Raw genomic sequence first — 25,582 nt, 5'->3', positions numbered from 1 at the left:
TGCATTGCGATATATTGTTTATTTTTATAGATTTGTATAATTACCACTGTTTTCCTGTACTTGCGATTGTGATTGCTTTTACCCACTTTGCTGATATCTTTGTATTTGTCGCCCCTTACACAATGCCTCTCTGGAGGCCTGTAAGGTATATGTCAAAAAAATAATAATAATAATAAACTATACATGTGAACCTAACAAAAGTTAATTTGAGGTCATCATAAACTATAGATGTTTTCTAAAAAATTTTAAATCCAAAATAAGAGTAATCGTCTTTAAAAAGTTATTCATTGCGACAAAAGGCGACCGTAAAGGGTCTAGTTTAAAAAAACTGCATTATTTTGGCTATACCTGAATTACATTTTCTGCTGACAGGATTGGTTGGTGAACTGTCAGGCTGTTGTGAAAATAAATGCTAGACACCTAAAGGTTGAGTTTTATTGCTGCTGCAGACATGTAACGAAGCTTATTAACCTCACCCTTAGCAGTCAGTAAAGCAACAAAACTGAATACGATTCGAATTTGAAAAAGCGTAGCTTTTTGATCTAGTTGATGCAGGATACATGAAAAAAATTGCAGAAACGACGCGTTGATAATGAAAAGAAGTACACCAGGTGACGCTGGAAACACCACTGAAATGTTTCTATGAAATTTTATTTTGTGTTTCCAGCGCTGCCCCTGTACTGTTATGAACGCGTTGTTCCGCTAGATTTTTTTTCACGTACAATGCAAATTCTTTTTCGAATGTTGACTGCAGTTGAACATGGAAAAAACAATGCAAACTGTAATATAAATTACCGAGCCAGAAGGATGTATATATTGTGTATGTGCAGTCGATTGTAACTGTTGTAGCAAAGATATGAAAGGAACATGTGAAAAGAGATGCAAACCATACATGTGACAAACTTGGAGCAAAAATGTTTATGTGCGCAGCCTAAGTAGCATTCGCAACAAACATGAAAAAACAAAGATGTCAACCATGAAATAGCGAGCAAGAAAAACTGCTAAATCCTATGTGTAGAGTGTGGTATAACAGGTAAAACAAAGCACTCTACACCAAGTTGACGTCAGCACAGTCTAGTTGCCATAATTGTCGTCAGAATCCTCAGACTCGCTCAGCCTGACTTAACCAGCCTCTGCAGCAACAGTTGAGAAGCGGCTGTCTTCCTCTTCAGCAGGTGTACATTTGGCAGGTCGTCTCGCAGATAAAGTACTCTGCTTCTGTTGAGCTGAATGAATAATAAAAAAACAAGTGTTATTGCTTCGAATCGCTGGAAATTGAGTATATAATACACTCCAGTTACATCTAAAGTAAAAGAGCACGGTCAAAGCACTGAGCTCGTCCTCATCAAAGTGTTGCTAAAGGAAGATAAAACGCCAAGAGTGATACAAAGGAATACTTTGAAGAATATTACACAAAGTGATAAAAAGAACGTTTTCATGGAAATGTTGTTGAACATTACCGAGCCTCGCATGTTTATAAACAAGGCGCAGGCTACAACAGATACCGATCCAGAGCACCCAGGAAAAATTTGAGTAACATAATGCGTGTTGACGGCGTGTTTACATATGACACACCATGCTTAGACATTTTGCTCCGCAACATAATAGGAAGCACGGTCGGGATGACGTCATGTTTATCGGGTTGTAAACATATACCTGCAAACATAGCATTGGCTACATAGCTTGCGATTAAAACGCTGCAGTATATACTAACCTAAAGAAATGAGCTAGGAGCCTTGGCTTGAGATCCGCGAGTCATCGCTACCAAAAAGCATCTTCACTCGACTCTACATCAGCTAGGACACTATGCGCGTAGAAAAACTTTAAAAACGAAATATATGTCAAAACTGTCTTGAAACTTACTTCGCCGGTATATAAGTTCTCAGTTGCTTTCCGTCGATCCCACTTCTATCTTCTCTTTGAGCCTCGGGAAATGAAAACAACCAAGTCCTTTACGAATTCACCATGCGCATATCGGCACACATGAACGCCCGCAATGCTCGCTCTGTGGACCTGACAAGCTCGTCACGCGTAACGCTCCGAAACAAGTACAACCGCCAGCGAGCCATCTGCAGCCTCGAACAGCGCAAGCTTAGCTGCTTGAACTATGCAACTGTGACCGCACTGGGCGCCCATCGTGATTCAACATGCGTCACAGCATGAAAGAGGCGGCCTCGGGCCGGTCAAAAGGTGGCACCACCCTGAATGGCAGCGCTGACATCGAGGCACCCTAGTTTTTCCAAATTCTATCACCGGCTGAGTGCTGTATACCAATTTTGCTCAAGACTATGCATCAAAATACAGCTAAGGTGTGTTAACTGGCAAGTTCTTTAAGTAATATTAAATAGTTTGCTAATCAGCTCACCATAATATCTATATCGGGTTTTCAATTTTAAAAAATTCCATTCTTGCAGCTAAAGTGCAAGAAATGTTGAGGCTGCTTAGCCAGTATATTCCACCAGCCATGCTTATGATCTTGTTCCACACAGCCCCACATCTGTCACGTGCTGTCTGCCTTGGTGCTGTGAAAAGAGCATGTGACACCCGCAACTGCTGTGTGATGTGCGCTTGTAGTAAAAGCCCTCGACTTGACAGTGCTGACATCTCCTGAACTTTGTTGCTGGAGCGCCAGCACTTGCGCTTCCTCTTCGCCTGCCTCTCTAATCAGTTCTTTTCGCAGTGATTGCCTTCTCCAGTCTTTGCCCTAAGAACAGGATTAAGGTGCCCTCTTCGCTTGTTTTTCTTCCCTGCACTGTACCATTTGCATGCTGGCTAGCCATCTACTGCAACTACTAGTAGAGCTTCTCTGTGCTTGCTGTTTTTGCTTGCACTGTGCAGAGCATGCTTTTAGATGAAATGCAATGTCTCTGCCTTAAATTTTATAACAGCAGCTACTTACTGCACTGGATATTATTTTCTCTGTTCATACAGATATAGTATTTTGGTTCAGCTCGGCTTGTGCTGTCATCAGCTGGAGCTCTAAAAATGTTAATTCATTACCTACCCATTATGTATGTACAGTAAAATCTCGGTGATACGAATTTCAGGATGATACGAATTCGCAAAATTCCCCGGCCAGAGTGCATTGTGTACAATGTGCAAAATTTTGGATGGTCCGAACACTCACCTGCGCCACTACGGATCATACAAACGCATGAACTGCGACCACAACTTTGTGCACTATGCACCGCCTGCACATCGTTGATTCCGCGATCGCCAGCCACGCTGTATGTGCGTATCACGAGCAGTTTGCGGCGACGCGTGATTCGCACCTCGCCGACGTTGCAATTTTCTGTCGGGCTCACGCCGCGAAAAGCTTTCAGTGGCGCGTGGCCTAAAAACCGCAGACGTCGCAACCGCCGTAGCTGGCCGCGGCAAGTGCGCACGGACCGGCCATCGCTGGATCCGCGAGCAGTTTGCAGCGCCGGGCAGCCCGCATGTCGCCATCTCCAGTCATGCTGTACGCGGCGCTAGAAGAACGCGGAGGCGGGCGGAGCGCACATCGCCGGCATCGCGATCATTTTCCATGTCGCAAAAGGTTTGCAGCGGCGCGCGGTCGTGAGTAGTCGGCGGCGGCACACGCGGCGGCGGGCGTGCACGGGCCTCACATCGTAGACTTCGCGACCGCTAGTCACGCTGTATGCATCATGAGCAGTCTGCGGCGCCGCGCAGCTGGCATGTCGCCATCTTTTGTCATACTGTACGCGGCACGAGAAGTCTGTGGAGGCACGCATCCCGCGCGTCGCCAACGTCGCGATTGCCGGTCGCGCTGTGTGCACCGCGAGTGGAGAGTTGTGACCGTGCGGCTGTAATAAACCTTCTCGGATGTAAACAGATATGCGCGACTGCCTTTCCATGCTTCAGCATACTTATTTTCGTTCGTTTTGATGATGCGAATGTTCGGAGGATACAAATTTTTTCGCGACCCCGTGAGATCTGTATCACTGAGATGCTACTGTAGTATTGGGAATGGATGTGCCCAGAACATAGCTCCACTTGCCGGAGAGGGCAAAACTGCATCGCTGTGCCATTTAGTGATGGAGTGCGTGCTTACTCTAGCTTGTGTGCAAGCATTTCTGTCTGCCTTCTCCCCTAGAGTTGCTCTTCGCCCAGTAATCTTTTGTTGGATACCACTATGGTGGGCATTAATTGCCTCTACCCCACAGAAATAGGAGCTGCCATCTTCGAAAGCCAGCGTCTGGCTCATGAAACGTCGCACTTATTGTATATAGGTTTCACCTAACATATTCAATGGGCTTATATTATCTGCTATTAAGTTCAAATAATGCTTCCCATGGGAAGCTGTACCACTTTCTCATTTTCCAAGAACAGACTGCAAAAAGAGATGTTAAAAGCAATTAAAAAAAAAAAAAAAAAAAACACTTGCCATTCAGTGTCGATGATTGCTCAAGGTCATATCGGGTCCGGTCCATGACAAGTGCCGTGTCACTCTAGCATAGCGTCATGTGTAGCAGACATGCGCAGCAGTGCAGTTTTCCTTGCTCAGGCTGCTAGAGGCATGTCCTGGGCTTTTCTATCCCCTACGGTACAGTACTAGACTGAAAGGAGAAAGAGAAAAGAACGAAAAGGCAGGGCGGTTAAAGGGACACTAATGACACCCAAAGATGCTATGAAAATCTAATAAACTACATTTGATGACACTGTCGCTGCATATCCGGCAGCAAAAAATCGAATTGCTGAGATATTGCGATAAGAAGTTGAGGTTTTTTCTTGTTCCTGTCGGTCGAATTCAAACTGTTCCCTCCGACTACGTAGTCCGACTACATAGACTACATACTCTACTCTGACTACATAGTCGGAGTAGAGTGGTGCACACTATGACGTAAGCGGAGACTCCGTGATTGCTAGCGAGCCGGCGTGGCCCGCGGCGTCGGCCGGTTGGCAGGGGCCAACATGGCAACAGCGTACTCGCAACGACGGCCACAGCCGAAATACATAAAACGATGAAGAGAGTAATTTACCAAGCGATGGGCCCATAATGGAAGAAAAAAACAACATAGAGCGCTTGTAATGCACAATACTTTACATATTTCTCAAGCTTTTGCACTGCGTAAACAAACCGAGCCCTCGGTCATCGCAACGCTTCCCGAAATGTTTACATGCAAATAAGATTTAGTTACCAGCAAAATAGTGTCCTCGCTGCTGCGCTTGCCAGTTTTGAAGCTTTGTTGCACTTTCTTCCTTCAAGGTTTGTGCTACAGCTCCGTGTTCAGCGAAAATTACGTCCATGGTAGCAGAGCATGACCCGAAGAGCCGGCGCCACTAAATTTGACAGCGCTGTGAAATTCCACATGTTAAAATGGTTCCAGTGCACAATATAGTGCGCATAGGCATCCAGAACATTAGTTGCAAGTAGTGAGAGCAGGCAGCATGCTTCGATGGTTAAGGAGTTGTAATTTTTAGACCGGCAGCAGAAATGTGTTCTATTGTAAATGCAGCCATGACTTAAAGTGCAGAAATATTTCCAGGCATTCCTGTGGTGCGGCGTAGCTGAGCGGTTAGTGCCGTACGTTACGGAGCAAGCAGTGGCAAGTTCGAATCCAACTGCTAGTGATGTTTTCTTTTTTTTTTTCTACGAATCGGATTTTTTTTTTTACCTTTTGTAATATATTTGTGGTGCTTCATTATTTTTAGTTTTTACTTTTTACCCGAGGCCCTTTTTTTCGCCGAGCGACCAGCGCAATATATTGACGCTCTCCTTGGCATGAGCGGCAAGTATGCCCCTTTTGTTTACGATGCCTGCAAATTGCACGTTGAAGGTCTTGTTGCCGCAGTATGTTGGTCAGGTGTGCCATGACTTAGTGAACAATTGAATGATAATGTGTTTTTCCTTCGGTACTTAGCATATGTATGCTTTTCGTGGTGTACGTAGCTGCCGCCGAGCGGTCAGGTCAAGGTTAACGGGAGCTCGCAGTCGAAGCGGCGACGGCGGCGATATGTTGGCTCAGAAGTGTGAACGAAGGAAAGTGTCGGCGGCAGCGGATTTCGCTCGCTCGCGCCTCCGAATGCTCAAATGTGAATGAGCCAGGCGCATCTACTGCTCCAAGCTCGTAATTCAGGCGCTGCAGGTCCAAACTTGTAACTATCCGAATGCGCACGAAATGCCTGAGCCGAAACATAACCGAAACTGAAGTGGGCGCCTGTGGCGTCTCTAAGTATATATTTGTATTTGCCTTGCAACGTTTACGTTGTCTTTTCGCCGTCGTTTACGTATGATAAAAGCGTGTTATAATATTCGAAAGAAAAGCTACGACCGCATTCAAACGGGCAGCATAATTCGCATTTGTCAGCCTCCGGGATCCCTAGCGCGTCACGTGATTTGTAGTTGCGAGTTTCGGCTGTGGCGGCGATACCTGTATTTCTGTTCTTCCTCTTTACTACCTTATAACAGCTCTGTTTTCAGTAAGAGTGGATTTTTTGTAATCAGGCATTGGCATTCTATCTATATACAAGCCCACGTCGGTTTTCTCTTTAGTGTCCCTTTAAGTAGGCGATGCCCAGTGGGCTAGCCTACTCAGTAGACGAAAGAATAAGAATTGTACTACTGCGCTTCAATTAAAGGAAATTCATTTTTGTTTGATATTTTATAAGGAAATTCAGCTTGTTCATAGAGGCGGCAAATTTTAATATTTTTGTTGTGGGAAGACGAACACATGCATTGTCAATATTAGTCTGATTTTATAATCTGGACAGAAAGTTGTAGGATGCAGATTTGCAGAAATTTTGTTGTTGTTGCCTGGCTATTCTCTCGGCTAGTATTTTAATATAGAATGGAAAATTCTTTTTCCCTTGAGCTTCAATATGTTTTATTGGTATCGATTTCTTGCTTGATGGCATAGAATTCTTTTTGTGCAACCACATCAAATAAACCTCTGTCCTTGGCTGTCCATAGACCTGTTTATAACAATGAATAGGGTCATTCAGCCATTGTTGAAGTGCAAAGCTGCACATTGTGCTTTCCCGTGAAGCAAATACGTGAAAAGATATTACGAATGTTTTTCAGGTGGGCAGTTTGGTTTACTAGATGGAAGTAAGTAATTACCATATTTACTCGCATAATGATCGCACTCGCGTAATGATCGCACCCCTGAATTTTGAGGTCAAAATTCCATTTTTTAAATTCCCCGCGTAATGATCGCACCCCGAACAAGGAGCCGCCTGGTGGTTGATCTGCAGTCATCCCGCAGCGAATGCATTCCGACGAGTTCCCAACCTAGTCTAGTAACGTTGGAGTTCCCATGATTCCATGCTTTGCGGCGTTCGCCATTTTGCAATTCGGCAGCGTCGTAGCGTGCTTTGTGTTTTTGTGCGAGTTTACGCCATTTCACCATGGGGCGGTATGCCAGTTACACCGCCGCGTTCAAGCTCAAGGCTGTCGACTATGCACTGGAGCATGGCAACCGCGCTGCTGGTAGGCATTTCGGCGTGGACGAAATGAGGATACGCTATTGGAAGAAGCAGCGCGAGAAGCTGATGGCTACGAACAAGACACGGCGGGCTTTCCGTGGACCCAAAACGGGCAAGTTCCCTCGTGTTGAGGAGGCGGTCCTAGAATACGTGAGGGACCTGCGCAAGGATGGCTGTGCAGTGTCATTAGAAATGATACAGACGCAGGCGCGCACAACTGCCAGGAAGCTGGGAATCGCCGCAAAGGATTTCCGCACTAGCTCCGGTTGGACGACTCGCTTTATGCGACGGAATGGACTTTCCCTGAGGCGGCGGACGTCGTTGTACCAGCGGCTCCCAGCCGCGTATGAAAGCAAAGTGATAGACTTCCATCACTTCGTCACTAGGCTTCGCGAAAAATGCGGTTACCTCATGTCGCAAATTGGAAATGCCGATCAAACTCCACTGACGTTCGACATGCCCCGGAATACAACTGTGAACGAGAAGGGTGCTCGGAGCGTCCTCGTGAAGACGTCTGGCGCAGAAAAACAGCGATGCACAGTCATGCTTGCTGTGACGGCCGACGGGCGGAAGCTGCCACCATACGTGACCTTCAAACGGAAGACTATTCCGAAGGGAAACTTTCCCCGTGGCATCCGTATACGTGCACAGATGAAAGGGTGGATGACTGCAGACCTGATGGTCGACTGGATCAAGACTGTTTGGGGAAGAAGACCAGGAGCATTTCTGCTTCCCTCGCTTCTGGTTTTGGACAGTTTTAGGGGTCACCTTGTGGACAGCGTGCATGCCAAGCTGAAAGAGCTGCGCACGGACATTGCAGTCATTCCTGGCGGCCTGACTTCGCTGCTGCAGCCTCTCGACGTGTCTTTGAACAAACCGTTCAAGGACAACGTTCGACGACTTTATGCTGAGTGGATGGCGATGGGCCAGCATGATTTGACGCCGAGCGGAAAGATTAGAAGGCCATCCGTGAAGATGCTGTGCTCGTGGATGACAGAAGCGTGGAGCAGTATCCCCGACGAGGTAGTGGCTAAGAGTTTTAAGATGACGGGCATATCTAAACGCTTTGGATGGAACGGAAGATGACTTCCTGTGGGATTGTGAAGATGCTCCAAGCGACGACACTGCCGTTTCCAATGAGTCGTGCAGCAGTGAAAGCGAGGATGGCGAGGATTCAGACTTTGATTAGAGTACTGACGAAAAAAAATAAATGGGCATTGTGCACTCGATGTGATGCTTAATGTGAGTGTTTATTGCGAAGGTAAGCCTTACTCAGCTTTTATTTTTGGTTGTAATCGAGATATATGTTCTAAGACGTCTGACCTGCAACTTGTTTGCGTTTTCGGTGCTCAAAAATTTTTTGTAGAAAATGTACCCCGCGTAATGATCGCACCCCGAAATTTGCGTCAGTATCTTAAAAAAAAAGTGCGATCATTATGCGAGTAAATACGGTAGGTAGGTCGAAATGTGCCTTGTAGATAACTATTACATTCGCATAATCGGTAGTGCAAATAAGTGTTTTCATGCAGTTAACTGAGTCAGAAAGTGACTCTTACGCAACATAATTTTTGGACTGCGGTAGAATCTCGGTGATATGAATCTCACGGGGTCGTAAGAAAATTCGTATCATTAAAACGAACAAAAATCAGTAGGTAGAAATGTAGCAAAAGCATTCACGCAGATCTATTTACAGCTGAGGAGATTTGCTTACAGCCAAAAGGCCCCAGCTTCCCACTTGCAGCGCATAAAGCACGACAGATGTTGCACGGCGTCAGCGATATTTGGGCTGCGTGGTGCCGCAGACTGTTTGTAGCCCATAGTGTGGCAGGGGACCGCAGGCCGCAGAGTGCCCCAAACTGCTCCCAGCATATATAGCTAGCGCTACTAGTAATCATACAGCCAACACTATGCAATGCGTAATGTCCCTGGCGATTGTGATGTTGCAATTTGTGGGTCGAGCACTGCTGCAAACTTTTTTTTGGCATCACGGCATCAGCGGTGTGTGCTGTGCTGTTCGCTGTCGATAACAGCTTCTTGCACATGCCGTGCAACTGGCGATCGCAGAGTTAACGATGTCCAGACAGTGCTTGGTGCTCAAGTCTTTATTCGAATGTTCGTAACACCTGAAATCCTGCACATTGTACACATCGGAACCGAGATAATCACCGATCTGGCCAAACGCGTGGTATTTAATTGGAAGTGCTAAGATTGGGTTATGCATCTACTGACATGCATTGGCAATTCTTCTGTCAGTAAATATCACAGCTCCTCTAGTGACCACTTTTATATTTCAGGGCACAGTAAGCCGATCTTGAAAGTAACTCCCCGATGTAGGATTCGCTTGATATTTGCTTCGAATCAATGATGTCTCTTCAGGAGCAGTAAAAGTGTCTGTTTTTGAGTTTGGTTGCTTGTGCATCGCTAAAAACGTTCATGCAATATTTGTTTCAGCCCATACACAAATGCATATCTAGCAATTAGGTAGATTTCCTTCCATTCAATCCAGAACAACTTGTCTATTTTGACTGTGGATTTTGTCAATGGATGATTGTTTTAATTCAAGTATGCTGCTAATTGAGGCATCGACGAGTCTTTTGTTTGGCCACAAAATTCAATATGCTAATTTTTGGTCGCACATCACGCCGTTAAAATAATGCCTGCCACAGATTTCATCCTATGCAAGGAACAATGCATAGCAACTTTGTTTCTTCATGTCTGCACTCATTCTTTCTTGCATTCATCAGAACTGATTGGAACACCATATATTGATGCAGTTCATTATTGGCTGTCACTGTAGATCAGACATCTTATGCCTGTCATTTATCAATAGAATGATAGTGGATAGTTAATTGTTTACATTGCCACTAAAGCGAGCTTTTTGGATGCATGATTCAATGCTGATCTTTGTGCTATTTTCTCTGAAGAACAAATAAAAGGAAAAACCGATAGAATGCTACTCATGTGTGGTTGTAAACCAGCAAGTGTTGGAAAACGACGACAAGTCTTTGTTTCTCTACAGATGCATTTGATTGCATTGCCTTATATAGCATGTTATTTATTGTGACACATAAAGTACAATTCTAGTCGGCAAATTTTTATCTATGAAACTGTTTTGACTCATTGTAGTTCTTCAGAAGGCCAGTAAATAAGCATTGCACATGTTCACTGCGCATGGCATGAGGAAAATGGGGAAGTCCATCTGAATGTTGATAATGCAGGAAGATTGTTTTACTTTGTTGTGATATTTTGCCTGCAGTAGCAATGCTTCATGGCAGCTATATCGTATGTGCCCAAAAGCGTACGCATAATTTGCTGTGCGGAGACACCGCAAATCGCAAATGTCCCGTGGTAAACAAAAAAGATTCAAGAACGCAGTTTCTGTTTCAGAGCTACCCTTAGTGCCGATATGGTTTCTGTAGTGCAGCAATAGTGCGGCTCATAGCCAAGCTTGCAGGCAGCTGCTGAGGTCAGTTTGTGCTTTTAAGCATATCTTTATAAACTGCTGTTATCGAGAACAGTAACGCTGAGATAAAGAAGTATGCAACCACCTCCCGCAGCCAGCAATCACTAAAATAAGATTCCCGGAACCTCAGTTGCATGAGGCAGTGATGCCCATGCACTTTCTGCACACCATGGCAGCCACAATTATGATCGGAAGTTCACGATTTCTGAAATGTATATTAGTTTGTTTTGCTTTCCAGAACCTCACATCGTCACACTGCTGTGATGGGGCGCACGCATCGGCCAGTCGCACCGTTTCAGATGCTGCTTGACCTGTCACTGGCCTTTTGTTTTGTTTTTTTGGATGGCACTGCAAGAACAGTAGTGGAGCCCTTTACAATTTTGAAGCAGTTATTCAACATTCCCAACAGTGTGTGCAAAGCACTCAATGAAACCGGGAAAAGTTTCATCTCAAATGCAGATAACCATAATGTATGTGTTCATCACATAAAACTACTATGATGCAAGTGCTTTTGGGTAGTTTTGTTTTCAGGCCCATTCGATAATTCAGACATTTTGTCTGGTCCCTGAGGTCAAATTAACAGTATTGAGGCTCTTTTTTCCTTTTTTTGTTTTTCTATGTAACCACCTTCATGTGTCAGTTCAATTGTCATGTGTGTGTAAATCTTCTAATCTTTCAGGTACTCTCAATCCACCAAACCGGTCCAGTCCTACACCCAACCAAAGCCCTGCTCCTCCATCAACTCTTTCTACTCAAAACTATGCTCAGCACTCTTCACATGGACAACAAGGTAATTTTTTACTCGTGCATGCTGTATGACCGCTGCACATCTATTGGAGTGACAGAGCAAAATGAATGTGAACAAGTCTTCGCTGGGTTAATTACATAGTACACCATTTTTGCACACACGACGCTTGAGCCCCTTAATTCTTTTAAATCCAGTAAGAGCCTGTTAATTCATACTCCAAGGGACCCCCCCAAAAAAGTCAAATTACTGAAGGAGCCCCAAGGAAGCTGACAAACAGTCATGGGCAGTATCGAAGATACATGTATCTTCGATACTATCTTTAGATATACAGTCGAACCCGGATATATTGAATGTTTGTTATATCGAACTCACGGAATATCCGCTTGAAAATCCCATGTAAAAGTATAGGAAATCCGCGTCATATATCGAACTCAATTTCGCCGGTCGTTCGATATATCCAACTCCACACCACGCATTGGAAAGTGTGCCTTTCCCAAAGGCAATCTCATCACCCTCGGCCGTTTGCTGCGTGACGTTTTCAAGCCACGCGCGGAGAGAATGAGAGGGGACAAGACAGTTCAGCTAGGGCAGCGCCGCGCCCATTCCCCAAAGACGCGCGCATCTGCGGTTATCGTTTCCCGCGTGCTAGCACGTGACGTTTGCAAGCCATGTGCGTGAATAAACCAGAGAGAACCGGTAGGAACGAGAGAGGGAAAACGCGATAGAGCGAAGCGCAAAGGTGTGCACATTCTTTTGCCGAACTATCTCTCTCCTTCCTCTCTCCCAACCTTCGTTCGCAGTAGCACGCGCTACGCATGCGCCAAGCCAGCTCAGCCCGCTTTCAGACAGAACGTCGAACGTTTTCTCCATCTGCGTGCGGCGGCTGACGTGGCTATGGTGCCTGCGAAAGTTAAGAAGCGGCAGATCTTTTTATTTTTCTATTTTATTTTTTTTGAGTCGTCTGTTCTTATCATAGTGGTGTACGCGCGGCGTAGCGTAAGATATAACGTTACGAAGCGGCTTGTTTTATTTGCGGGAGTCGTTTATCCTTGCATGTATGAATCAACGAAAGCACGCGGTCAGCTGCGATCATGACACCGGCTTTTAGCATTTTTCGCTTCAAACAGCATTTGCAGCTGCTGTATCACGCTTCCCAGTGATTTTGTGGCCGTGGACTATGCCCGCCCCAAGCACGGCGTGATAAATCGAACCAGGCTTGTGCAATCAAGCCATCACGGGCAGTCGTTCGCTCCCTGCCGCCGCAGGAGCTATCAAAAGATAAACACGTTGCGACGTTATCGCTGCACAGAATCTTGGCACGCTGCCAAGAAATGAGCTGTGGATGAGACGACCGAAACGGAGTGCGAAATGCAAGCGAAAACGCTGGCGATTTCTGGTGCGGCGGCACACAAACCTTATTTTGAGCTGCCGCGGTGGCTCAAACGGCAAAGAGACGCAGTTTCAACAAGTTGGAAATTTTTTGCTCTGTCGCTGCCGCTCGTCGCTGAGATCGCTTAATCGCTTGCATGTGAGCAAGCTGGCCTTAACGCTTTTTTCCCCAAATTCTCGAGTGCAAAAGTGGAGGGTGGATTCATTATGTGAGTTGATTACGCGGCAAATATGGTATCGTTTTTTCACATCGTAAGTGCCGTCCCAAGCAGATTTCTGTATATCGAATTATCGATATATCGAACTATTTCGCGATCCCCTTCGAGTTCGATATATCCGGGTTCGACTGTATTTTGTGTATCGATATTAGGTATCGCGTGCTGAAAATGAGAGTATCGGAGTATCGGTATCGAAAATACATTTTTAGTGTATCATGTACAGTTGAATCCCGCTATAACGAAATTCACGGTGCACGAAAAAAATTCGTTCTCGCGGAACTTCGTTATCGCAAAAATTTGACGTGAAACGCAGAAAGAATTGCCCAAGCAGCAGCAAAGGCGTTTAATGCCAAAAATCTGTAAGCTTGGTTTGCTTACGCTTCACGGCGAGCAACGCCGTCACGCGATTTTCGCACTCGGTCAGCAAACCCATTGCAACATCGTCGTCTCGGACAGCAACGAAATTCCTGATGACATCAAAAGCGTCCATCACCTGTACGGCGGTTGCCGCAGCCGGCGCTTCCTGTACGTCGTCGTCTTCTTCATCGGAAGAGTCCTTATCATTCCGGGCAGCTTTTATGATCTGCTCATCACTCACATCTTCGTGAACAACAACACAAGCGTCAGCGCCGATGTATTCGTCGAGCTCGAGATTAGGCGGCACGGTTCCTATTTCTCCCAGCGTTTTCCAGGCGGCCGCGATCCCCGGAGCCGGTGACGCCTCTTCGTCGTCGTCTGTAGCGCCTGGTGTTAGGCCAGCAGAGTGTACGGGTCGACCTTCGGCAAATCCGGCGTGCCTGAAACAGTTCACAATTACTGAGCGCCCCAGTGTGCTCCAGGCAGCAGACATAATCTGCAGTGCCACGTACAAGTCCACCTTCGTGTCTCGGCCGGTTTCAGTGTTAAAAAGCAGCCGCTGAATTAACCTCCCGCGGTAAGCGCGCTTCAGGCTAAGAATCACGCCCTGATCGAGAGGCTGTAAGACAGACGTGCAATTGGGAGGGAAAAACCTCAGCTCCGTGTTAGTGAGCTTGACTTCGTCGGAGTGATGCGCTGAACAATTGTCCAAAAGCAAGCAAACTTTACGGCCCTGCCGCTTCATGTCGCGGTCGAATGCCATCATCCACTCGGTGAAAATAGCGCGGGTCATCCATGACTTGTTGTTCGCCTTGTACTGCACAGGTAGGCTACGAGTTCCCTTAAAACAGCGCGGCTTGGCACTTTTGCCTATGACTGACGGCGGACGCTTGTCCGAGCCATCCATGTTTGTGCAAAGCAGCACTGTGATGCGTTTTTTGCTGTGTCTGCCGCCGTGACAGCGCTGCCCCTTGAAGTCGAGCGTCCTAGCCGGCAACATCTCGTAAAATAGCCCGGTCTCGTCGGCGTTGTAAATGTCTGCAGGCGCGAAGTTGCTTAAAATTCCGGCCATGTTACTCGCCTTCCAAGCAGCTGCTCCGTCCACGTCTGCTGACATTGACTCGCCGCACAACACTTTTCCAACGATGTTATGGCGGGCCTTGAAACGGTTTAGCCAGCCAATGCTGGCTTTAAAATCATCAATGCCAAGTAGGCATGCATAGTTCAAGGCTTTCTGCTGGACGATGCTTCCGGACAGGGGGACGTTGCTGGCTCGTGCTTCCACAAACCACGCATGCACTGCTTTGTCCAACTCTTCATGGAGGGGCCGCGTCACCTTTTTGTGCTTCGAGGATGTGCCTGAAGCAAGTGCCATTCTCACGCTGTCCTTATTGCCTAGAATCGTTGACAGCGAACTTGCAGGAATTCCGAAGTCTTCAGCAATTGCCGCTTTCTTCCTTCCGCTTTCTGCTTGGGCGATTATTTGAGCTTTTTGCTCAAGGGAAAGAGTTTTGCGTTTTTTCACTTGCGTTGCCATCGTGTCCTGCGGATGAAAACTCGTCGTTGTCGAAGAGAAAGGCAGCGAGTGAACAACGCGACCACGACACAAAGCCAAAATGGCGGAACTGCAATCACGTGATTTCATGCTTAATGTGGCTTTGGATTTGACTTGGACTTCTCGCCAATAAAACTAGTTTCGGTTTCGATTTTGAACGCGAAAATTTCGTTGAAGCGGAAACGCTCTGCAAAAATGGTTCGTTGTGCAGAGAAATTTAGGCCATTAATTCTTATGGGATACTCGCGGGGAATAAAAAATTATTCGTTGTCGCGGAAATTTCGTTGTGGCGGTATTCGTTGTGGCGGGATTCAACTGTATTTACAATGCTGTTAACTTTCACCAGTGAGTGCGTACGGTACACAGACGCACAGAAGCAGACACAAAAACTACAAAAACTGAAGGAAGGCAAAGGTGCAATCGGGAGCGAGCGCACTGCATTAGACCTAGCCGCTCTCTTATTTTTCCCGTGCACACATCTGTCTATCTGGGAGGCATCTGGTTCTCGTCACGTGTGCTGTCAAACGGAATAACTTACAAACGACTCTCCACAAGGGTCCACACGTCAGGTCTCCTTGGTGGCAAGAACGCAAGCTTCCAAACCTCAGCCAGTCAAGACGCCTGATGCTAACAGCCTTTCTCGCAGTTACAGTGTTTGCTTTGAAACATACATTGTAACGGTGCCGGAAAGGGGCTGCTGTTGAGCCCTGAAAAAAAAAAAAAATTAAATCAGAAATAAAGAGGACCAACTTCACAGCTTCTAGGATGCAGTGATTTAGCCCGCATAATGCTCAAGAGCAGGACTACTTAACATAAAGTGCTTATTTTGTGGATTCCTGACGGTCATCTGGACCACACTTCTTTTTTCTGTAGCGTGCGATACCTATGAAATTTTAAAAAAATATTTTAAATGAGCGTTTCCTTTTTTTCGCGGATGGTCGCAGTCAACTGGTCGTTAGAGTCGGTAGCAGAACCTCAAAGATGCAGAAATAGCCTTGCATCGTTATCTAAGGTGTTCTTGCCACACACTAAATCTTGTTGCAGTATCTGATGTCAGGATAGCCTTGTTGAGAGTGTTGTTTGAACGCATTCACACGTGTCTTGTTGAAATGTTCGGCTCTCTGGACCCACTTGACTTAAACTGTTCTGAACATCATAGAATATCATCTGCATAAACCATGCGTGACATGCTGGAATTCTTTGTATAGCATACCGGGCATCCTCCCCTCGAAAGATAAATTGCGCGACCTATGCATTGCACTCAAACTTCAAGTGTTCCAAGAAAGCGACTTCGCCTTCTCAAGTACTGCGATGTCATGCAGCCTGTGCTTTGAGCCTACTTCAAGCTGAAGCTGATTGTTTCTTTGGAGAACTGCTGCCAACTCAGATTACTGTAAAATGAACACTTTACGAGAAAGCTGATGCAGATGGGGTGTACTGCAAGCCGCTTTAGGATGTAATTACACATGAATACAAAAGCAGAATAAGTTGAGGATAACGCAGAAAGCTATGGAAGGAAAAATAATCAAAAGAAAGTCGAAAGAAATAATCGGCATGGTTGGATTTGTTTCAGCACTTTCAGAAAAAGTGCGCTATAAGAATGCACTAAAGGGTCCAGAAACCTCTGGCTTTCATCTCACATCTGTCTTGACATCCACCCCGCCGTGGTGGTGCAGTGGTTAGGACGCTCAACTGCTGTATCCAAGGGTGCGAGGTCGAATCCCGGTTGTGGCAGCTGCTTTTCAATGGAGGTGAAAATCGAGGTGCCCGTGTGCTGTTTTGATGTCGGCGATTACTTTCCTGCCCGCGGGAACAGGGGTGGTTTTTTGGTGGTGTCATTAATATATAATTTTTCTTTAACAAAACTTGCTTGGTACAGGCTTGTCTAGTATCAAATTCTAGGGGAGGAATTCCTCTTCACAATGGTTATAGTAACAAACAACATATTTATTGAGTAAGTGATGAAAAAAAAAACAACAAAAAAATCTAGTTTAAAAAGACGTGCAAAAGCGTCAGTTTCTTGGCACAAATGAAAGGTAAAACAATTTTCAACACATATGTTTTTTTAAAAGCGAGGTCGAATGCAACATTGTAGCAAATCTAGCTTTCTGTGTACAGTATTTGCTGAGTTAGGAAAGAAAACAATAGTTGAGGTCTACTACACTAAGGTTGACCCCTGGCTGTCTTATAGCAGGAAACAAGACTCTCTGCCCTGGCAGCGGCAAGTAATCCCGCTCGAAAGACGTTGACTCCTTGCAGGTAACAGTTGCAACTTTCAGAACACTGATCTCTTCCGATCAGTGCGCATCAAAAGCGGAACTTGTCGGGGCATGGCTGTTGACGTTCCGGGTCGGTTTGACGCTGTTTCGCTGTCGGTGCTGAAGTCTGAAGAGTTAATTCGTCTTCCGAGTCATCACTGCTGCTGTTCGCATCCAAAAACGAGCTCTCAATGCGTCAACTTCCATGGAAACTCGCCATTACCACGCAGCTGCAGCAGCGCGCAACGTCGACGCCATGATGTAGATAAGGAGCCCTGATCACCTGACTCCGGAGACCATCTGCACGGGCGCAGCACAGCGGGAAAAAAAAAATCAAAAGCAAAGCTGAAAGAAGGGTCTTTCTATTTCCCACTGGATGACACCGCTTGTCGAGGTGTACTTCGCAAGCAGGAAAATTCGAATCGTGAAACCATCGATAGCGGGCTATCGATGAGAATAGGTGTGGGCAGGAAAGTGTTAAAGGAACCCCAGGTGGTCAAATTTCTGGAGGCCTCTACTACAGCGCGTCTCATAGCCTAAGTCCCTTTGGGACGTTAAACCCCGTAAACCAAACCATCTTGACATCCATTTCCTCTTCCACACACACGTATTCGTACCAGAAAAACGTAGGCAGCAAGAACGATCGCCTAAAGTGTTCTGTTCATCAGTTCATAGGTGGGGCAGCTACGCCTGAGTCCGATTTGCTTCTCCCAGTATGTTGGAACTGCGCTGGTCACGCACTGCTCACTGTCCGTGCAGTGAAGCATCCTCAAAACGAGACCATTTGTAAGCAGGCTGTCTGTACTTTTGCCTCGCTGTGGCTAGGGTGCTGAACTACTGATCCCAAGAACACAGTTTCGACTCCGGCTGTGGTGGCCACTGTACTGTACACAGGCGAAAAGAAAGGGGCCCATGTACTGCGCATAGAACCAGAGGTGGTCAAAATTCCCGGAGCCTTCCACCATGGTGTCCTTCATAGCCTGAGTTACGTTGGGTCATTAAAGCCTACAGTTAAATCTCGATATAACGAATCCCACGGGACTGCAAGAAATCATTCGCTATTTTGAAATATTGTTGTAATGAAAAATCTGCGATTATAAGCCAGTGGTCAAACCTAGGTATGAAAATGACATACCTTGGCAGTAGGCACATGTGTAGACAAGCAAAACCTCAAGTGAAAATGTCGCACTAACTCTAAAGCTTATTTATTTGACGAAATCAATTATTTTCTTCTGCCGCGTGCAGCAAACACGACCGCGCACTACATTACACATACACCTTCCACTTTCCGGAACACCTCATTGCGTGCGTGATTGCACCAAGCTATAAAGGTATGGACTTCGTCCGTGTGCAACAAAAAAAAAAAATCAGTTCTCTATGACTCCATCTTCAATGCTCCCTGAACATTAAAAATCTTGGCTCTGTATTTCATAATGATTGTGGCAGCTGATGGGGCAATGCTAGCTGTCTGTAAAGGCCGAATTGCTTTTTCCCCTGCGTCGATTTCTTGCAGTGAAAGCAGCTGCGTTCATATCTTCTTGGCACTTCGCTGGCTGATATCATTGGCAATCTCGCACAAACTTCGCAATAAGATATTCTGCGGCAAAAAAAAAAAAAAAAAAAAAATGTCCCGCACGCACGAACGACCGCCGAGCCTCTTACAGCACACAACACAGGAAGAAAAAACGCAGGCATAGCTTCATGGTGGCGCTAGGAGCTGGTCCTAGATGTCCTGATGATGATAGCTACAGCCCACGGACCATACAGAAACTGCGGTTTTTGTTTCGTTTCACGCGAGAGTTGCAAGCTGCGGCGCTGTTAATTTTAGCCAAATTCGTAATACTGATGTTCCAAAATTATAGAAGAAGAAATAAAATATGTTCGTTTTTCTGAAATATACGCTATTCTGAAAATCATAATTCTGAAATGGTTTTACATTGAAAACGTAGCAAATCTGCCGGGGATTCTTAAAAAATTCGTTAATGTGGTGTTTCTAGTAACGAGATTTCACTGTATAAACCAAGCCAACCTTAATGTCTTTCAGGTGCTACCTTGGGTCCGCAGCAGCACCAACCTAGTGGAGGACCTGCCAACAGCCCGTATGGAGGCTACTCACCCCAGGTGGGCCCTTCACAGACACCACCACAGCAGCGGCCGCCTTCACAGCCTTCCCCTGCTACCACACCACACCCCAGTAGCCCTTACCCAGGCCACAAAATGGCTGCCCAGAGTGGCTACCCTACAACTCCGTACCAGGCAGCCGGGTCACCTGGCTTCCCCGGAGCCCCGCCCGGTGGAGCAGCAGGGGCGGCGCCCCCTGCAGGCACTTACCCAGCCACCACCTCTGCCTCTGCTGGTTATGCACAGTATGGGCAGGGCTACCCACAAGGCTATGGTGTAGCTTATGGCTATGGACCTAGTGGGGGTTACCCACAGGGAGGTGCTTATTTAGGTGCCTACCCCCAGAGTGGCACGGCAGCACCACTGCGCTACCCTGCTAGTTACCCTAGCTATGGTCACTACCGGGCTCCGCAACCAACTGGCCAACAGGCTGCTGCCTATGGCGCCTACGAGCAGCAGGGTTATCCCCCTGGTGCCTACTCCCAGGCTCAGTGAGCAAGAAGGGTGGAATAGAAAGGCTCTCTCAGCTACATAGGCCATACTAAATTGTGGATAGGTGGAGCCCCTGTGCAGCAATTTCGCATAGCCAGCATGCAACTGATATGTTGTATGACTACAGGCTGAATTGCTACATGAAGGTAAGTTTGTACATGTAGTTCTTAAAGTGCAAATAGCAGCAAAAGAAACTGTCATAGGTTACTGCAATCTTACCAGCACACACAAAAAAAAGTGACAAAAGCACTGCGGACTCATTTGCAGTATACAGACTAGCCAGGGCATTCATTCATTCGCAACTGGTATTCATATCTAGAACTCGAAAACCATTATGCCTAGTATATTTCAGCATTTTACCTGCAATATTTCACTACACTGGAGAAACAGCACACAAAAAGTGCAAACGAAAATGCAACTGGATCAAATGTGTTGTGCTCTGTGGTCTACAGAATGCCTGCTAGTTTTGTGGATGGGCTTTTATTCAGATTCTGGGACAGATAGGAGCTTTAGATGGGAAGCCAGAGTAACGAACTGGGGTCACTGGAATTGACGCTGTTCACTTGACACTTCTCTGCTATGGTGCCACTGGTACAAGGAAAGGATATAGCTAAGTAGACCCAACTCTTACTGCTGTCCTCGCTGATTGTCCACATCAGCCCAGGTTTCTTTTCTTTTTTCCCCCCTGCACTCTTGCACATGATGCTGCTATAGCTACTTCTGTTTTTTCACACCCATAGTAGTGCACCATTTCTCATCTTTTTCTGCTGCTGTCAGTCATGAAAAATACATCATACGAGCAGCAAGGTGTTGGATTTGAGGATGCCAGTTCGAGCGTGCAGTTTTTGGAGAGGCTTTGCACAACCTATACATGCTATGTGAACAGTATGTTGGCATTATCTGCTCTTAATCTTAGTTCTTTTGTGAACTTTGCAGTTGGTATTTAAAATTTGCTTCTCTAGCAGTTATACATTCAGAATTAGTGTTTCCTTTCCACTGTAGCAGTAATGCTGCTATGTTTGTTGAACTTAGCCTTGCTAGGAAAAGGCACTGAGATAGCTGAAATCTGTCAAAATGCTTCACTCTTCCTGCTGCTTGCCTTTGCTTTCCTTTTTCTTAAGCCTGAGCCTTAATGGTATCGATGGTATTTTAGTTTTGTTATACATTTATGGGACATGTGGAGCTGCTGTAAACTGGTTTTGGTTTTCAGTAATCAAAATTACATGCGTATGCAGTCCTAGCCTACTAAGATATTCATGTTAACACACATGCAGCTATTGTTTTGAATCTGTTCCTCAACGGTAATGTCGGCTTGCTCACATTGACCGCTGACAGCCTGTGTGTCAGTGTGCATGCTCTTGCTGCACTGATCAGTTTAAGATAAGGTATGCCATGTTGGTTGTATAACGACAAGCAAGATTTAGCATGTGTAAGACAGCACTTGGAGGACCTTGCAATCCCACTGTTCATAAGCAACTGAATATTTCTGGAGTCCTCCACTACATCATCTCTCAGCCTGTGTCACTTCGGGACGTTAAACCAAACGAAGCAGTAATGAGTGGTCTATTGTCACAGCTGTTTGTGACAATGGCCGGCCAGTGCCAGAGCCATTGAATGTGCTTGCTTGCACATCACAGATTGCAGTTCCAAAGAAATGAAAATTCTTGTTCATTTTGACTGTGTTCTTAAACCACATAACAGAACTATAAATGGTGAGTAGCGTGTATTGGCAACAAGAATAGTGAAGTAGTTATGTACACTGTGTTCAGTACTGTAGTGTGCGGCCTTGTGTACGTTATTTCCAGCCTACTGCATTTGTGGTATCCTTGTCACGAAGCTTCTAGGTGTTGTGGATTATCAGTGAATTCACAGTAAAGCTTGAAAATTGCTTCCAGCCTATATGGTTCAGGAAACTCCTGCACAAAACTGCTATTGGCTATGTTATCAATGCATGGGGTGCCATACATCGGACACACTGTGCCTATTCTGAGCTTCTGTGTAGTTTAACTGAAGGAAGGATTCCTGTGCTAATGCTGAAAATACTGTAGTTTAGCTAGATCTGCAAGTTTTTGCACTGGCTGTAATCTCATTCTAAGGCAAGCTGCTGTGGAGACTTCCGTTTAATGTGTAGTTTGTTGTGTGAACCCCTGTTGGGTTCAGTGTGTAGCTGTAGCTTTTACTGGCCGGTCCTGGCTATTGCATTGTGGCCGTCCATGCGTGAGCTTTGTCTTCACCAGGCTTGTGATGTTGTCCTTTGATGATGCAAATACAGCACACTACAGAACCTTATTTAAATTGAAGGTTCATAGAGTTGATGCTGGCTTGTGCGAGAAGTGTGCACAAAACAACTTCTGCTGAAGCTTCGGTGAACTTAGCTTCTGCCGAATTTCGCATTTTTATCGACAGTGTTTGTCAGTCCAGCGACAAGTGCTGATGCTTGGTTTATTGGCAAGGCACAAGTAATAGAATGCAGCACAGAAGTCACAGACTTTATGACTGACATTTATTTTTCTTAAAAGGCACTTGAATTAATTCATGGATCAAACCTTTAATGCGCATGTACATATCTGAAAAGGCCAGGTGAACACGTAGTCAGAGGCAGTTGTCGGGGAGCATCAACGTCCTTCCTCGTCATTATTTTCAAAACTCCACTTTTTATTTAGTGGTAGAAATGACTGATTAGGCATGCCAGTATTTTCTTGGGTTGGCTTTTTCTGGTATTTCTATTATGTGCATGAAAGACTCAGACCATGTACTTGTCTAGGCAAAAGTCTGCTCTGTGTCTTCTGTGCTGTGTTCTGTTGTGGCCATCTACATTTTAGTTCATATGTAATCCAGAAAATGTACTACCTTTTATTACTTTTTTTGGTGCTGTGTATGTGCCTGAATACATTTTATTTACTTTTATACCTATTATTTGTAGTCCTTTTGTGTGTTTGGAAGATTTTTAGTTTATTTTAAGAGGGCATGGAAACCTGGCAAGTTATTTCATGCTATGTTGGTCTCCTTAGTGATGATACATTGATTATATATATAATCAATGTATATAATATTTTTGTGTGTGTCAGACGCTAGCCTTCATATGGATGCTGTAAGTTGAGATTTGTTTCGCATGCCACAGCCAGGCGTTTTTTTTTTTTTTTTTTCGTATTTTATTTGCATTATGCAGTATACTCACATTTAGATAACCTAGCTTGTTCAGATGCATAGTTTTGTTGTGCATCTCAGCCACTTTGTAACCTTGCTTTTCTGTTTTGGCAGTTGCCAGATACTTCTTGTCATCTCATTTCAATTGCTGGTCTTGTTGATTTAAAAACATTCAGTGGAAGGATCTCTAGCAGTATAACAACACATTTGACTATTGCTGAAATGAAAATGCTTGCGAATTCCACTGGTAACTAAATGTGTGTGCGCGCTTCTTTTTGCTTTTTAAAAAACAGGAAGTGTTTGCAGAATTACGTCCTCTGATTTACACTAACACTGATCAAGAAAACATACCAACTTGTCGAAAACACAGAAGTCGTATCAGCTATTCAAAGTAGCAGTTCTTTGCTCACACGTTGAATGAATGTTTCCATTGTTTCTCATGGTTCAGACATATACGTACATCCCTAGGTCTGTTCACAGTAGTAATTAATCAGGGACTCCTTACTTAAACTTAATTTTTATGCTGGACTGTGCTCTTGAGTGTTAAGCAAGGTACGAAATCGACTTCTAAGTTGGTTGACGAAATGTTATGTATGTACCCTCTCGTATATCAGAAATGAAGTGAGGCTTTTTATATGCACCATGTATTGTGGAACTTTGCTGCACATCTTTTTGGGCGTCACATTGATGAATGTTTAAGTTGCGATATTTGTGGAATATCATGTAAATACAGACTTTCAATATATCACTTGTATTGTGCTTAGTTAGTACCTTGGAATTGTAGTTCTTGTATTATTGTAGCTTCCCTCACTGTCTTTTGTTATAGCATAGTGTATTGTGCTGCTGTTTAATAGAATTAGGGCTGTGCATTGATGCTGTGTTTTTTTTTTTTTTTTTTTTTTTTTTCTGTAGCATACAAAGCAATAATTAAGAACCTAGCCTTTCTGTAAATTTTTTTGCATTGCTTTTTAAAGGTGCATAGACACCAAATTTTTCTGTGTGTATTTTCTTTGGAAATGATATATTTGGCATCATTATATCCCTCACAAGTGCTAAATAATTTGATTGAATGCTTGTTTGGTGCTGTTCTATTTTTTACAACTGATGGCTGTGATGTAAATGTTTAAGTCAGGTGAGACATAAAACCCTGCAATATAACCATTGGTACATAGCTTTATTTCATTGCAATTCATAAGTCAGCTTGCTTCAAGAGCTCTTTTTTGTTTTTGTTTTTTCTAGCTTCACGTGATCTAAACACACAATGTCACAGCTATAATTCGATTGCTAAAACCAAAACGGCATAAAAGAGGATTGCATTATAAATTAGCAAATTCCGTGCAGCAGTTCATGTATTCTAATGTCTTGTATGCCATTAGAGTAAAAAAAAAAAGATACAACTAAAATTAGGTATCTGTAATCGCTCATTTTGCGGGTCTAGGTTTCATGCCTGTTTGTTTTGATAGCCAAGACTTTTTTCTGTATTTTTCTTCTGTTATTATTGTGCTCAAATGTACACCATATGAAGTTCAGTCTTGTTTATTAATAAACTCTACATTTCAAGAAAACTTGTCATTTCCTTTTCACATACTGCTCATTTAGCCACCCTGGCATCTTGCTTCTTCACATTTTGCAAGCCATTACAGTGAAGCCTGGAACCAAAGCATGCATTGCTACTCCTCCTCTTTGGTATGTGGGGACGCGGTGATAGCAGCAGGGGCACCTGGGCATTCTACGCAGAAAATGCATGCGCTGTGCAGTCTTTCACACAAAGCATCTTGAATAGCCGAAAAGTGTCTTACTCAGCTGACGTGAGCAATGCGCTATCTTTACAGCCTTTAAAATGGTGTCGACCCTTATGGACGAATACCTAACTTATATGCTCTGGACTACAACTATATCATTCGAGCCAAACTTCAAGGTGCTTGCTTCATAAATGGGGCAGCACAATGCACACACGAGCAATAACTCAATGGCTGACATTCAATCTCACCATGAGCTTTAGGGCCATTTGTTTAACCTACACCAGCTACACCAGTGTAGGAAATCTATACCTACAATAGATTTTTGCTGCACTGGTGTAGGTGGTGTAGGTTAAACAAATGGCCCTTTCGTTAGATGATGCAGGATCACATCCTGGCTGCAAATGCCTTTTCGATTGAGGCGAAAAGCAAGGTGCCCGTGTGCTGTGCAATGTCAGTGCCACACTAGCGGCGGTCAGCAGCCGTTTTTCAGTATGTTTGTGCGAGCGCTGTAGCTGTACCGCTTAAGCTAGAAGAATGGTGTTTAGTTCACTGTAACTGCAATTTTATCTTCTTTCCGTGGATATGCGTTGATTAAAAGTATTCTCATTTTTACAACGGCAGTGAGCAAAAGAATGAAGGGCATTAATTCATATTTTTGTTTGAC

At 44.9% G+C, this 25,582-nt stretch overlaps 1 protein-coding gene across 1 annotated transcript in view; it reads left to right on the top strand.

Annotated features, from left to right (window-relative positions):
• Positions 1 to 24,741, top strand: part of LOC146205894 (uncharacterized) — a 69,514-nt gene extending 44,773 nt beyond the window's left edge. Inside the window, exons 8-9 of the mRNA XM_084590558.1 lie at positions 11,571 to 11,681; positions 19,461 to 24,741. Coding sequence (XP_084446684.1) covers positions 11,571 to 11,681; positions 19,461 to 20,032 — 683 coding nt within the window. The 3' untranslated portion in view covers positions 20,033 to 24,741. The remainder of the gene's footprint in view (positions 1 to 11,570; positions 11,682 to 19,460) is intronic.
• Positions 24,742 to 25,582: the final 841 nt, after the last annotated feature.

This window comes from Amblyomma maculatum, chromosome 1, assembly GCF_055883805.1.
Source record: "Amblyomma maculatum isolate TAMU_Amacu chromosome 1, ASM5588380v1, whole genome shotgun sequence".
Lineage (NCBI taxonomy): Eukaryota > Metazoa > Arthropoda > Arachnida > Ixodida > Ixodidae > Amblyomma > Amblyomma maculatum.
This window is presented reverse-complemented; position numbering and strand designations above follow the sequence as displayed.